Raw genomic sequence first — 15,576 nt, forward strand, 5'->3', positions numbered from 1 at the left:
ATTATATTTATCATTAAATAAACGAAAAATTTCATTATATAATTAGAAATGTATAAAATAATCAAAATACTTTCCTTAATGAAGCGGAATTAAACAGAAATATCACGTATAACGAACAACAGTGGTATACCAGTACATATAAGTGTTAATTTGATGATTATTCAATTTATTATTCAGTGTCCCTCATGAATAATTGATAAACGAAGTTATTGTTTATACAAAGCTTCGTAATACCTAATGAAAAATAGAATAAGGACGACGACCATCCATTTTGTTACTGCATGCAATTTTAATTAACAGACACTGACGTCAATATATTATAAAAGGTAAGCTGTCGTTAAAAATTGAAGTTTTTTTTTCTTTACACATTAAACAAATACAGTATTGTAAATACTGACTTCGCTTTTCCGTACGTGACGGTTGCCTTATAATTGTCACGCAACGATATAATAATCACTTCAAAATGGTGTATATTCCCAGCCTTAGCAGTGATAAAAGTTATCTTATGAAAACAATAAGGAAAATTTAGCAACAGATTTTATACGAGGAATATAAATTTTAAATTTGGCCCTTACAGTTCAGTACTGTTTCCTTGAGGATTATGATTCGAATCTGAAGTGTAACTCAAGTCAGTTAACTAAAAACTATCAAGTTGACGGTCAAAATGTTAATCTAAGTATGAATTATATTGTAATAAGGATTGATTTGTCGTCTTAATGTCAATTAATTATCATTAAATGTATGAATTCTTGCTCCTCATTAAGTTACACTCGTATTGGAATGTAAAGTATTTTTTAAGTAAATTCATTTTCTAAATTTGTAACAGAATCAAGTAACAAAGTCTTTTATTTATATTAAAAAAATTAATAAATATAGCTTTCATGGAACAAACTGATATATAAAAATGTTTATTGAATTAAAATTACTCGATTCATTTTAAAGAAATAACTAATTTATTTTCCACTGATCAAGAAAATTAAGTTCATGAAACATTAATTATGTTTATTTTTGATATGTTCCTTTCCACCCACAGCTAATTTCACATATGACATTTAAAATATTTGGTTTGTCTTGTTTTCTTTCAATTGATTAGTTCAAAAGAGTTTTAATAATAAAAATAAAATCTGTAAACATCTTTAATTTATAATTAAATGACTGTTTTTTTTTTTTCAAGCTCTGATGGCCCATAAAACAAAGACAAGTGTAAATAACAAAATGAATTTATTACCAAAAGTTAGGTATAAACATAGTTACTTTTAGACAATCATCGTGAAGATTGGGGAATTTGTCATAACTGTACACGAGCTTTTCCATCCCCTTGTCATAGAATGTTGCCACCAGTGAATTGAGATGGCCTTAACAACGTTGTTTTGAAGATCGTCATTAGTTCATTAGTCTCAAACCTCTGCCCTCCTAGCCATTTTTTCAGTTCAGGAAAAAGGTGGAAGTCTTCACCACCTTTAAATACGCAGCATATAACCCCGATTTAGCGCCGAGCGACTTCTACCTCTTTCCAGAACAGGAAAAGTGGCTAGGAAGGCAGAGGTTCGAGACTAATGACGATCTTCAAAAAAACGTTCAAAAAAATCTCATCTCAAGTTATTGGCGGCAACATTCTATGAAAAGGGGATGGAAAAGCTCGTCCACAGATATGATAAATGGCTCAATCTTCATGATGATTATGTCGAAAAGTAACCATGTTTGTACCTAACTTTGGTAATAAATTAATTTTGTTATTTACACTTGTCTTTTTTTTATGAACCATTGGAGCTTGAAAAAAAAACAGCCTACGTATAATCGTAAGAACAATATTACTTCCAATCAATATCATTGATCGAGAAAAAAAATTATATTTTAAGTATCTGAGAATTTAATTCTTACAATATTTGATATTGAATGCTTTTCTAGTTAATTCTGATTCTGTTTATAGTTATAATTCGTATATTCTCAGTGTCAAGTTTTTCTAAATCAATATTTTATACCAGAGATGACCAACAAAACGATCGCATCATCAACTTTTTTGTCGAATGTGAATATTGTGGCCTATTAAAATAAAAGAAAATTTGTAATTATTCCATAATTCCACTATAAAATCTCAACTATTAGTGTTGAACCATATGAGATAATGAGTCTTTGTGTATCAGTGAAAAAAACATGCAGATACTAAATTGAATGCAGTGAAGATAATGGAGTGTGTACTTTATGTCTAGTCTCTATATTATCTCAGAAATTGCTTTGTTGCACTCTAAACAGTTTCAGTTATATGCAAAATGAGTGTGCTGATAGAGAAGCAAAACTTATTAAGTGTGAGAGGAATGAATAAAATGGATAATAAAATAATTTTTTGTTATGATGAATGACAAATGCTGTTGTTTAGTTTATGCCTTAAGTTGAATTCTAAGTTAAGTTGAATATGCTTTAAGTTGCATCTAGCATGCAAGAACTTAAATCCAACTTCAGTGTCTTTACCAAAACAAAATAACCTAAAACATCAATTATTATGCATTAATAAACAATTATATTTTGATGCATAATTTCATAAAAACAGGTTAATACAGTACACTTTTATAAAAGAATAAAAATGTGGCAGTAAATCATCAGTACTTTGGTGGGAAATGATCAACTTTCATGAGAAAAAGTTGATCATATACCACAAGTTGACTAAGCCTGCTGCATACTGTGAGCTATTAATGGCTATACATGTAAATATCAATACTTTTACATATAAACCACAAATCTTTATTTCAATGAATAGAGTTTAACAACAAGATTTATAATTTATATATAAAAATTATTCAACAACATATACTTATTCTCTTTTTTTTGCTCTCTTTTAATATTCAGAATATCACACAGCCTATTTTTAAGCTTTGTATTCTAAGCTAGTTAGAATTACTTTAAATTCTGTAATAATAAATGTGACCCAAATTTGAAAATCATCATTGAAAATTCTCTTAAAAAATTCTTCAATATACGTTAATTGTAGAATAAATAACTATTATAAAAAAACATAATATAAGCTACATATTTTTCCACCATCTTCCTACTAAATAATGAGTTTAATATCAAGAATAAGAATGCATTTTATTAATAAAATATGTTGATGATTATTCCAAATGAATAAATTACAAATGGACAGAGTGAAGAATGAAATGGTGTAAGGTGATTGATTAAAAAATGTCTTTAAACAATTAGAAACGATCCACTAATTGCAAAATGCGCTGCTGCTCTGCTTCTCTTGCAGCTGAATCTTTCGCATCACCCAAATTGCCAGCATATTCTAGAATATAAATAAAAAGTTACTATTAATGTCTTAATTCTTAAATCTGAAAATTAAATTCATAAAAAAAATACATCAAAAAAATATTTTAGATAATTTATATAAATTCTTACATACCTCTCATGACATTACGAATTGTTTTTATAGATCCACCACGCAAATTAAGAATTTGAAGAACTCTCTGTTTTATCTAAATTTCATAAATGTTGTAAGCTTAAAATATAATGTAAATATTTCAGCATTTTCTTTCTATTTTCCACTTACCGAAGAGGGTCCAGAGCTGCATGTATCTAGCATAATGTAATCAATTAACTGTAAAGTAAACAGACCACCTTCTAATCTTCTTAAGTAGAATTCATCTTCCATCATAGAATTGACTTCCTCGTCATTATAACGATATTCCTGATATTAAAAAATACAAATTCAAAAATGTATTTAATATCAGTTAATTTTAGATAAAAAAGTATAATTAATTTCCTAAATACTAACTGCTTTCTCTTTCTCAATTTGATTGTCAACATGATGTACTTTCTCCAAATATTTAAAATGTAATTCCATTAAACGATCAATCTGCAAACAAGAGAAATAATTATTATAATACTGATTCACAGATATATAACATCTATTTTGATACATGTTTAACTGTATGAATAACTGGATTAAATTCAATTTTAGCTATGTTTTTACATTATATTAATACAAGGTGTCTGAAAAGTTACTTTGCAGTGTAAAAGGTTAAACTTTTAATAAAACTGAAGCTTTTACATATGATATTGCAGTTTTCCCTTCAGCAACTGATGAAAATGTTCCCAATAGTTCCCAAATCCAGGGGAGTGATACCTGGAGAGCTAATAGGCCAAAGAATCTTAAATGAGATTATGTGATCAGCAAAGAAGTCTTTCAAAAACTGTAAACCGAGAACCTGAATATCTGTGAGCAAGCAGTAACACTATCTATTGCAAAGTGGAAATGCAGAACATGCAATTTATAGTCTATGCAATATTATATGCAAAACTTTGATTCTAAACTCTAAAAATTTCTTCTTTCTATATACCAGGAGATGAAATTGTTTTTATATAGGCTACAAACCCTCAGGCTACAAAGGCAATTTGTATAGCAGAACCAGTTAAACAATTTTTCCATCAGTCAGTTTTGTCTCAAACAAATTAAGCCAATTCTGGCTGATTTTGTGTTTAAAAAGTTAACATCATTACAAATTTCTCACTGCACACNTAAAGAAGCAGTGAAGAAAACCTGCGCCCAGCTGGGTACGTTTGTTCATATATTAAGTTACGTCAATGCAACATTTGGGCGATCTGCCTAGGGGATGCCTTCCCCTTCCGGTAACTGGCCCCTATTCAGGCGTTACAGACGTGGAGAAAACCTAGAAAACTCCACGTGGCCAACCCGTCCTGGAGAGGCGCGAACCCACGACCGAACTCTCAGTGTTCAGGGAACTGAACCGCTTGGCCACTGGTGCACCCTCAGCTGGGTACGAACTAGGGTTTCTCATTTCCCGGTGTTTTGCTTGTCCCGGGATTCCGGGATAAAAGTGAACTGTTTCCCGGGATCCAGGGAAATCCCGGGATAGAATTAATTATTTTTAAGGTATACAAAATATCTTGAAATTAAATTATATAATTATTTTTCATTTTTTTAAAGTAATTTTAAAGTTCTGTATCATCCAAAATCATATTAATAATGCTGTGTAAGATATATAATAAAAAAATTACATTTGAATTACGTAGAAATTTTCACAAATAGAAAAAAATTTATTAAAGTTTGCTAGTAACTGCATACAACAACAAAAATGCTTCGAACTGACTGTGAGTTAAAAATTAAAAATTGAACTTAGATCAAACTTATATCTTAGAAGGTAATTTTCGTTTTTTAAATAAAATATAATACAAAATATTGTAAACTTTTATAANTGAGTCTTTGTGTATCAGTGAAAAAAACATGCAGATACTAAATTGAATGCAGTGAAGATAATGGAGTGTGTACTTTATGTCTAGTCTCTATATTATCTCAGAAATTGCTTTGTTGCACTCTAAACAGTTTCAGTTATATGCAAAATGAGTGTGCTGATAGAGAAGCAAAACTTATTAAGTGTGAGAGGAATGAATAAAATGGATAATAAAATAATTTTTTGTTATGATGAATGACAAATGCTGTTGTTTAGTTTATGCCTTAAGTTGAATTCTAAGTTAAGTTGAATATGCTTTAAGTTGCATCTAGCATGCAAGAACTTAAATCCAACTTCAGTGTCTTTACCAAAACAAAATAACCTAAAACATCAATTATTATGCATTAATAAACAATTATATTTTGATGCATAATTTCATAAAAACAGGTTAATACAGTACACTTTTATAAAAGAATAAAAATGTGGCAGTAAATCATCAGTACTTTGGTGGGAAATGATCAACTTTCATGAGAAAAAGTTGATCATATACCACAAGTTGACTAAGCCTGCTGCATACTGTGAGCTATTAATGGCTATACATGTAAATATCAATACTTTTACATATAAACCACAAATCTTTATTTCAATGAATAGAGTTTAACAACAAGATTTATAATTTATATATAAAAATTATTCAACAACATATACTTATTCTCTTTTTTTTGCTCTCTTTTAATATTCAGAATATCACACAGCCTATTTTTAAGCTTTGTATTCTAAGCTAGTTAGAATTACTTTAAATTCTGTAATAATAAATGTGACCCAAATTTGAAAATCATCATTGAAAATTCTCTTAAAAAATTCTTCAATATACGTTAATTGTAGAATAAATAACTATTATAAAAAAACATAATATAAGCTACATATTTTCCCACCATCTTCCTACTAAATAATGAGTTTAATATCAAGAATAAGAATGCATTTTATTAATAAAATATGTTGATGATTATTCCAAATGAATAAATTACAAATGGACAGAGTGAAGAATGAAATGGTGTAAGGTGATTGATTAAAAAATGTCTTTAAACAATTAGAAACGATCCACTAATTGCAAAATGCGCTGCTGCTCTGCTTCTCTTGCAGCTGAATCTTTCGCATCACCCAAATTGCCAGCATATTCTAGAATATAAATAAAAAGTTACTATTAATGTGTTAATTCTTAAATCTGAAAATTAAATTCATAAAAAAAATACATCAAAAAATATTTTAGATAATTTATATAAATTCTTACATACCTCTCATGACATTACGAATTGTTTTTATAGATCCACCACGCAAATTAAGAATTTGAAGAACTCTCTGTTTTATCTAAATTTCATAAATGTTGTAAGCTTAAAATATAATGTAAATATTTCAGCATTTTCTTTCTATTTTCCACTTACCGAAGAGGGTCCAGAGCTGCATGTATCTAGCATAATGTAATCAATTAACTGTAAAGTAAACAGACCACCTTCTAATCTTCTTAAGTAGAATTCATCTTCCATCATAGAATTGACTTCCTCGTCATTATAACGATATTCCTGATATTAAAAAATACAAATTCAAAAATGTATTTAATATCAGTTAATTTTAGATAAAAAAGTATAATTAATTTCCTAAATACTAACTGCTTTCTCTTTCTCAATTTGATTGTCAACATGATGTACTTTCTCCAAATATTTAAAATGTAATTCCATTAAACGATCAATCTGCAAACAAGAGAAATAATTATTATAATACTGATTCACAGATATATAACATCTATTTTGATACATGTTTAACTGTATGAATAACTGGATTAAATTCAATTTTAGCTATGTTTTTACATTATATTAATACAAGGTGTCTGAAAAGTTACTTTGCAGTGTAAAAGGTTAAACTTTTAATAAAACTGAAGCTTTTACATATGATATTGCAGTTTTCCCTTCAGCAACTGATGAAAATGTTCCCAATAGTTCCCAAATCCAGGGGAGTGATACCTGGAGAGCTAATAGGCCAAAGAATCTTAAATGAGATTATGTGATCAGCAAAGAAGTCTTTCAAAAACTGTAAACCGAGAACCTGAATATCTGTGAGCAAGCAGTAACACTATCTATTGCAAAGTGGAAATGCAGAACATGCAATTTATAGTCTATGCAATATTATATGCAAAACTTTGATTCTAAACTCTAAAAATTTCTTCTTTCTATATACCAGGAGATGAAATTGTTTTTATATAGGCTACAAACCCTCAGGCTACAAAGGCAATTTGTATAGCAGAACCAGTTAAACAATTTTTCCATCAGTCAGTTTTGTCTCAAACAAATTAAGCCAATTCTGGCTGATTTTGTGTTTAAAAAGTTAACATCATTACAAATTTCTCACTGCACACTAACTTTTCAGACACCCTGTATGATAAAAGTGCAAAAACTATAAAAAATAAAATAACAAAAGTACCTTTTCATGATCATTTTCTGTAAACTTGTTAAGTAATCTTTGACGTTGAGTTCCTTTGCAATTCTTTAACATTGAAGCAATAATGGAACAAACATGCTCTTAAAGTGAAAGAAAAAAAATTATTCTGATATGATTTTTCTATGGTAATAACAGATATAAAATAAAGAATTTAATTAATTTATCCTAGTAACTTTAATTTAAATTGTATTTTAAAAGTTTGTAATAAATTTGTAATTTAATATATTTTAATTTAAAAATATTATTTATTACTTGATTAATATTTTGTTGTGCATTTTACATTTTTATTAATTTATTTTAAAAAATTACTATTTCTCATAAATTTTTCAGAAACACAAACTAATGAGTATGAATATGAATGCTATTATGATAACAGATTGATTAGATAACTGTATATAAAATATTTATATTTCTCAATTAATTAAGAATTGGGAGAATTGTATTAATTAATAAAAATGGAATTAAACACTACATTTATTTTCTACATTAAAAATTCTACAGCTTACTTCACAATGATTGCAATTATGTATAAAATCTCTTCATACAGACTGTCAATATACAGTAAATATACTTTTTTACAAAATACAAATTTACTTTATCATAATTTCAGTATAATTTTAAATTAGTTTATTTTTTAATAACATACCTTCATGCTCTTCTAAATTTAATCCTTTTTTTCTATTTTTCTTTGGCGTTTTCATAAACAATGGAAAAATTGTTCTTAAACCAAGAATGTCAACAAATTTATTGCAATTATCACTTCCTTCTGGATTGCACATTGCATGATCTAAGACTTTAAGAGCACCATTTCTTGATTGTCGTTTCTCCCTTTAAATAATATTAAACATTTTAAAATAATATCAAAATTTCCTTGGTAAAATTGTAATGGCAAGCATTAAAATTCTCTTTAGTTTAAATTTAAAGTGTATAAGACTTTTAAATGATTACACTTTTTAATGCATCATTATATCATTACATCAAATGCATCATTACATTTTATTAATTGACATAATTGTTTATTTGCTCTGCATTATGATCAAATTGCTAATTTATTATAAATGAAGTTTAAATAATAAGTTAGCTATAAAATAGAGGCTCTTTCAAAATGAATGTTACCATTTTAAATTGCTGTGATTATGTTAATTATTATACGAGAAGTATGCGATGTACACCAATCAACAGAGTAACTATCCAAGTTTCATCTCGCAATTGCATTCAAATGTCTTTTCATCTACTACCTCTAAGAAATGCTGTAAATGAAAGTAGTGATTCCACAATAGAGAAGGCATTCTATTGATATGTTCTGCAGTTCTAAAAGTTGAAATCACTGTAACATGAGTAGTATGCAAAAGCAATATAATTGTGGATGCTGTGGGGGGAGTGATGACATATGCTGTAGCAAATGGAGGAAGAAATTAAATGTTGATTGGATGTGTGCTATTTGTTGCACAAAGTGAAAAATTGTAATGGACAAATGTGAAACTTGCATAGTTTTCCAATGTCTTAATGTAATAATGTTCTCAAATAATAATCATCATAATTACAATAATTTAAAATGGTAGCATTCTTTTTGGAAGACCCTGTATGTCATATTATGTGTTACAACTAAGCACTAAATTTTGAAATTTAATATGATTCATTTAAATAAATATTTCTGAAAATTTTATTTTAGAAAATTTTACAAAAATTGAAAATCCTACCAAATGCAAAGTGTTATTCATTTCCTAAACACAAAGAAAGTTTGTCCTATAGAAATTCATAAGCAAACCATAGAAATGTATGATGATCACATTATGAATGAAGCAAGTGTGAGAAAATAGTGTTTAATGTTTAATCAAGAGAAATCTAAACTTCATGATGAAGACTGTTCTGGACGACCATCTCTTATGACCAAAGAACTGAAACAAAAAAATTGACAACGAAATTTGTAAGGCCTCTTTCCCAAGTTGAAAGAGTTTATGGGTACAAAACAATTTGGAATGGATTGATGAGGTAAAAAAAAATCACTAACTGGCTGAAAGAATTAGTGGTGGAAGTCAATGACAAAAAAATCCAAAAAATTACAATTTAAGCACTTGTCACACTAAAGTGCTTAAATCATAATGGTGACTATGTAGAAAAATAACAGGTCTTGTACTGATTACTTAATAAAACTTTTTCCTATCATTACATCCTTTTTCTTTTCTTATAGCCAAATGTTCTTTACTTTCTTGACACCCCATATATATATATATATAATAGAAGACATATCTAAATAGGATAACAATAAATATTGACAAAAGAATAATTAAAACAAAGACAACAGTAGAAAATACAGTATTACTTAACAGTAGAAACTTTAAGGAATAAGACTGCATGGATTTATAGAGAGATTTACTTATATCTATGGTTAATTAATGTTTAATTATATTTTATGTATTTATATATCAAAGTTTGAGTTTATCTATATTCATATTAAAGATTATGTGAAGACAGGTATGCACAAAAGGAATAATCATTAAACACCATAGAGGGTATTTAGACAAACCTATATGTAGTCTTTTACTCACATAGGCTATAAGTCATACAATAGCATTTATGTATATAAATATATAAAATGTACAGATAGGAATTTTTCATCTCCATTATAATCTTATGGAACCACAGTCACTGGCATATATCTGTATTAATTAATTAATAGTACTAATATTAATAATAAACTAATAATTTTTGAAAAGATTCTAATGATTAAAAAGTGATCATAAAAAATACTTTTATAAGAAAAATTTAAATGTCATTCATTTCAATTAATAGAAGGACATTTTTAACAAATTATTTCATATAAAAAAAATTTTAAAAATTCATAATTTACCTCAGCATCAGATTCATCAATTGCAAACCTTCTCCTTTTAAAAATTTTTCTCTATTAGGAACATACATTAAAGATGAACAAAGAGAATCAAAGAGATTCTCCATCATTTCGTATTCTTCTGAATTTGATGGATCGTGACGTTTGAAATACTGATAGATAGACAGACAGTAAAAATTATAACATTTTTATCTGTTTTATATTATAATATTTATTATTGTAATAAATACAGTAATCACTCTATTTACAGTCTCCTAATAATCATAAAAAGTCTCCATTTATACAAATTTACTTAAATGGCAAAAAATTTTTAAATTAAAAAAAAATCAATTTTATGAAAATTAATGATAATTATATCAAAACTAGTGATGTAACGAATATTCGGTTACTATTCGGTATTCGGCCTATTTTTCGCTATTCGGCCAAATACCAAATATTTAATCACTATTCGGCCGAATATCGAATACCTAAAAACAGGAGTAAGAAATAACAAAAACACAGTAAATTAATCATTTTGGTATTTAGATTTAATGTTATCAAATTAGTGTTTGTTTATACAGTAGATCCCCCTATAAGACTGGTTCCTATAATTACGATTCCTATAAGACGGCAAAAAAATTGTGGCAGTATCTGTACACAACAGTAAAATAACTCCTATANTGTTTGTACAAAATAAAGAAATAATTTTTAATGATACAATAGCCACGATTATTATTATAAAAATTTTCATTAGGCTTAACATTGACAAAATTCAACGTAAACGGAGAAAAATTTCAACATGGGATAGGTTAATATATTTTTTTGTACATAATTGGCTATCTGAAAAATAAGTTATCCGAACAACCCTAGTCATCAATTGATTCGGATAAACGACGCTCTACTGTACAATGATCTATCACAATGAGGGCATTCAAAGTCATTGAAGTTTAGGGTTTATCTTTGAACATAAATTATTACAGCATGCTTCAATGTTCCAAAGTTTGTATTTTTGTTAAAAGTGAGCTTTAAATGTCTTTAAATTTCCTTATGCCATAGATTGTTGTATTATTCTTAGTAACTGCTATCAAAATGTAAATAGCTGTACACATTTTATTTAAAAAACAAAAGTGACCTTAATTTCACCTTAATGTGTTCACTCAAGGTTAAATTACTCTTTATCCAATTGCATCATCTTTGCCACCATACAACCTCTAAGAAACAGGACCTTGATAGTTCACTTACTATAAGTATTATTCAAGGTAGAAATAGTTATTGCCTCACCCTGTATAATGATACATAAATATGTGAATAAATATTTCAGGAAAATGTAATATTAGTATCATAATATTCTACATTTAACAATGGCTAAATTTTCTAATATACAAAGTGACAATAAAGATTTATACAAGTATTATAAGATTCAATTTTTTGAAACATAATTAATGAAAACTTACAGCAAGTTGCTGGAGTAAAACATCAATTCCATCAAGTTCACCCAACAATTTCCTATTATCTAAAAATAAATTTTATTTCATATATTTAAAGTTCATCTTTTTTCAATTATTTGATTTGTTTATAACTTAATAACAAGAAGTTTGATCTGAATTCTTTAGAACAAAATCCAAAATAAAATTATAACTTTACTGAATAAATATTTTTGAATTAACCTCTGGCTTCAATCCAATATAATCTTAAACATTAAAATAATCATTGCAACATAACAAAACTGAAACAATTGCATTTAACAAACAATAATCAATATTCAAATTTACAAATAACTTTAAATTTTTAAACATTTTACTTTTGGAAAATTAATGTAACATTTTAAAATTTAATAAATATAAATGCATACTCTGTAAAAAAGTGAAATAGTGTAATTTTACATTATTATTATAGGATAAACATAAATAAAACATGTGTAATTACATTAAACTTTCAAATGTTCTTGAATTTAACAAATTTACAAGAAAATATTATAAAACTAAATAACACTTTATATCATAACAAAGATGAATATAATTAACAAGGTTTACTCATCTCTACCCAGACAATAGAATTTAATACAATCATCCATGTATAATATAAAAACTAAGCAATAAATTAATGTTACATACAATTTAATTTATGCTTGAATATTTCAAAGTATTTTCTATAAGCAATTTCTCTATCTTATATAGAAACCTTAACTCTATAATTAAAGCTAAAATTATAGAGAGTAACACAGTAAATTAATTAAAAAATAAATTACAGAATGTATGTATTAATTCTAAAAAATATTGAAAAATTATGGCTTGAAAATTTTCATTAAAACCAGTGATAAACTAAAACTTACATGTTAAAACTTGTATATGTTTTACATTATTTTTGTTAATTAGTTTACTTTTACACATATATTATATTATCACTTTTCATATAACTGTAATTAAATCTGAATTTTATTTTTGTTCAAACTCTTCAAACTTTACCGGAATTCAAATATTCTACTTTTGAACAGCTACTTAAAACCCAAACAACTATTAAGCAAGTTGAAAATTGTTTTATTAAACACTTGTAAAAGCTAAAGTTATTGCTCTGAACTTACAAAAACTAAAATTGAATAAAATTTAATTCTGTGATTTGCCAAGTGTCTGTATGAATACGATAAATAATTTGTGTTTGAATTGGAAAAACTGAAATATTAAACATGAAAAGTATTATAATACAAAGTTTAAAATGATTAGCATTTATATAGAAATTACTAAAATCCAGAAAGCAAATTACACTTCCTTTGGTTTCTTGTATAAATAAGCTGATTTCATTTTGCTTAAGTGTTTTCAAGGTTAATAACATTACTCTATTTATAATAACATTTTTGTTAAGTATTTTAATTTTTTAAATCTTGTTAAAAAAGTTTTTAAAATAATTCTATACATTTAACAACATTTTATTTGGATAATTACTAATATCAATCAGCCTATTTTCATTTTGAAAATGCATCTGTAGGCTAGGTTAAATTTAACAATCTACTGAATTTAAAATCTTGCCTCCAAATTATGTTTCTCTACATGTAACATCTATATTTAATTTAATGAAGGGAAGCAGAAAAAGCACTGTAAAAAGCACAATGCAAATTCAAAGAAATTATTATTGTTATAATATAATTTAAATTACCTTGTTTGATTTCTCTGCATTATAATAAAAATGATAAAATAACTGACAAAGTTAATATACTTCCTATTAAATTTTAAAATTTAACACAAGCTTTTATATGTATTCTTTAACTCCAACTGCATTTATCCTTAATTAAATTATGATGGGATAATTATTAAAAAAGCACCTAGTTAAACAATTACTACAGTGCATACTATACGTTATTAATATTTGTTCTCAATTTGTTTTAAAATTGTTAGGTAACTGATCATTTTTACTGTTAAATTCAAGTATGGGGAGTTGATGGAAAAATATATGACTCCTGATTTGGCATTTTTTAAAATTGACTTCAACTCCCATAGTTGACTCATCGACTCCTGATCCTGACTCTCCATCCCTAATTAAATTATCATCAGAATAAATAAAATAATTAAATACATGTTTGAAACATTATTACTCATACAATGAAAACTGGAAAAGATGATAAAATTTGAGTCTTTCTTGGAAAAGTTTCAATATACAGAATGAGATAAACTATTGTACTTTGACTATCTTGATTCACTTAGAGTGACTATCTTTCAAACTAAGTGAATCAAGGTCCCATTTTTTTCTAGATTATATGGTGGAGAGATGCATTTGATAAAAAATAATGATCTTGGGTGAGTATTTCAAGATGAAATGAAAGTCACTTTCATGTTTTTTTGTTTTTTTTTTTTAATTAATGAAATGTGTATTTATTTATTTTTGAATAGCAGCTACTAAGGGAAATACAGTAGAGTGTTATTGTTAATTGTCTACTTGGACATTACTTATTAATAGGACTTAATACTGGTGTTTAAAGAATTAGAACCTGTAGTAATAGTTTCTGTATAATAATAATTCAGGTGATATAATAAAGAAATTTTGTTCTTTCCTGAACTAACTCTCATAGCTGTGTCATTCTTTAAACACCAGTATTAAGTCCTCTTAATAAGTAATGTCCAAGTAGACAATTAACAATAACATTAGAATTTAAAAGGACAGTAAGGCTTTTACAATTACAGTAAAGTGTTGTTTATCCGACAGCCAGTCAACTGAAAGCGTTCGAGTCGGCAAATTTAAATTTCCACTAGTGCTGTGGCGCTGCAACCTTTGGCTACGTCTTGGGCTACTCCAATAGTTTTTTGTTGGTGTGTGTGTTTTAGNAATACAAAACAAAAATATTAATGAAGAATAGTGAGTGTAAGAATGTTCTAGAAAGAAACAGTGACATTTCTATAATGTTTTAAACATTTCAGAAATTCTGAATGTTCAAAAGACTCATGATATACAAAGACCTTAGCAATGAAAAAGATACTGCTGAATGTGGCCCTAATACTTAACATGCAAAACATGAAGGTGATAAATAATGTGTTCGATGGCCAACCATAACTGATCTATATTTCTCACATGAAGTATGACACTGTGTATCAAAGATGCCACATTTGCAACATGTCCTTGATAAACCACACTTCTTTAAGTGTCCCCCACAAACAGTGTTTTTTGTTGTTTGCAATGCCAAAAGTAACTTAGTGGTGAATTTTGATACTACAGTAGAGCGTCGTTTATCCAAAGGTCGGTTATCCGAAGGAATTCCAGTCGACAAATTTAAATTTTCGCCAGTGCTGTGGCGCTGTAATCTTTGGCTATGTCTTGGGCTACTCAAATATTTTACGTTTTTGATACTAAATTAACTTCTGAAGTATAATTTTTTTATTGTTTTTATATTTTTCAATATATTTATTTTGTTTGTACAAAATAAAAAAATAATTTTTAACGATACAATAGTCTTCGTTAGGCTTAACATCGACGAAAATTCAACGCGAAGCGACACGCAACGGAGAAAAATTTCAACACGGGATAAATTAATATATTTTTTCGTACATAATTGGTTATCCGAAAAATAAGTTATCCGAACAACCC

The 15,576-nt window shown here is 27.2% G+C and overlaps 2 protein-coding genes across 2 annotated transcripts in view; both read right to left on the minus strand.

Annotated features, from left to right (window-relative positions):
* Positions 1 to 3,065: 3,065 nt before the first annotated feature.
* LOC111628746 (beta-catenin-like protein 1) lies at positions 3,066 to 3,892 on the minus strand. The gene is made up of 4 exons (XM_023372588.1): positions 3,770 to 3,892; positions 3,545 to 3,682; positions 3,398 to 3,470; positions 3,066 to 3,280 (listed from the first exon to the last, which is right to left on the minus strand). Exons 1-4 carry the CDS (start codon positions 3,836 to 3,838, stop codon positions 3,192 to 3,194), a joined length of 369 nt encoding a protein of 122 aa, XP_023228356.1. The 5' UTR covers positions 3,839 to 3,892; the 3' UTR covers positions 3,066 to 3,191.
* Positions 3,893 to 6,150: 2,258 nt separating this feature from the next.
* Positions 6,151 to 15,576, minus strand: part of LOC111628735 (beta-catenin-like protein 1) — a 54,752-nt gene continuing 45,326 nt past the window's right edge. The window contains exons 11-17 of the mRNA XM_023372571.1: positions 10,531 to 10,679; positions 8,326 to 8,507; positions 7,662 to 7,759; positions 6,854 to 6,934; positions 6,629 to 6,766; positions 6,482 to 6,554; positions 6,151 to 6,365 (exon numbers count right to left, since the gene is read on the minus strand). Coding sequence (XP_023228339.1) covers positions 6,277 to 6,365; positions 6,482 to 6,554; positions 6,629 to 6,766; positions 6,854 to 6,934; positions 7,662 to 7,759; positions 8,326 to 8,507; positions 10,531 to 10,679 — 810 coding nt within the window. The 3' untranslated portion in view covers positions 6,151 to 6,276. The remainder of the gene's footprint in view (positions 6,366 to 6,481; positions 6,555 to 6,628; positions 6,767 to 6,853; positions 6,935 to 7,661; positions 7,760 to 8,325; positions 8,508 to 10,530; positions 10,680 to 15,576) is intronic.

Source organism: Centruroides sculpturatus, unplaced genomic scaffold, assembly GCF_000671375.1.
Source record: "Centruroides sculpturatus isolate CEXI.00-Female unplaced genomic scaffold, Cexi_2.0 scaffold453, whole genome shotgun sequence".
Taxonomy (NCBI): Eukaryota; Metazoa; Arthropoda; class Arachnida; order Scorpiones; family Buthidae; genus Centruroides; species Centruroides sculpturatus.

Excerpts from the sequence above, each read along its gene's own strand:
- LOC111628746 (XM_023372588.1), bottom strand. The coding sequence starts at position 3,838 with ATGGAATTACATTTTAAATATTTGGAGAAAGTACATCATGTTGACAAT. Across the intron at positions 3,683-3,769 it reads AAATTGAGAAAGAGAAAGCA|GAATATCGTTATAATGACGA; the intron begins GTTAGTATTTAG and ends TTTTAATATCAG. Across the intron at positions 3,471-3,544 it reads GCAGCTCTGGACCCTCTTCG|ATAAAACAGAGAGTTCTTCA; the intron begins GTAAGTGGAAAA and ends TATGAAATTTAG.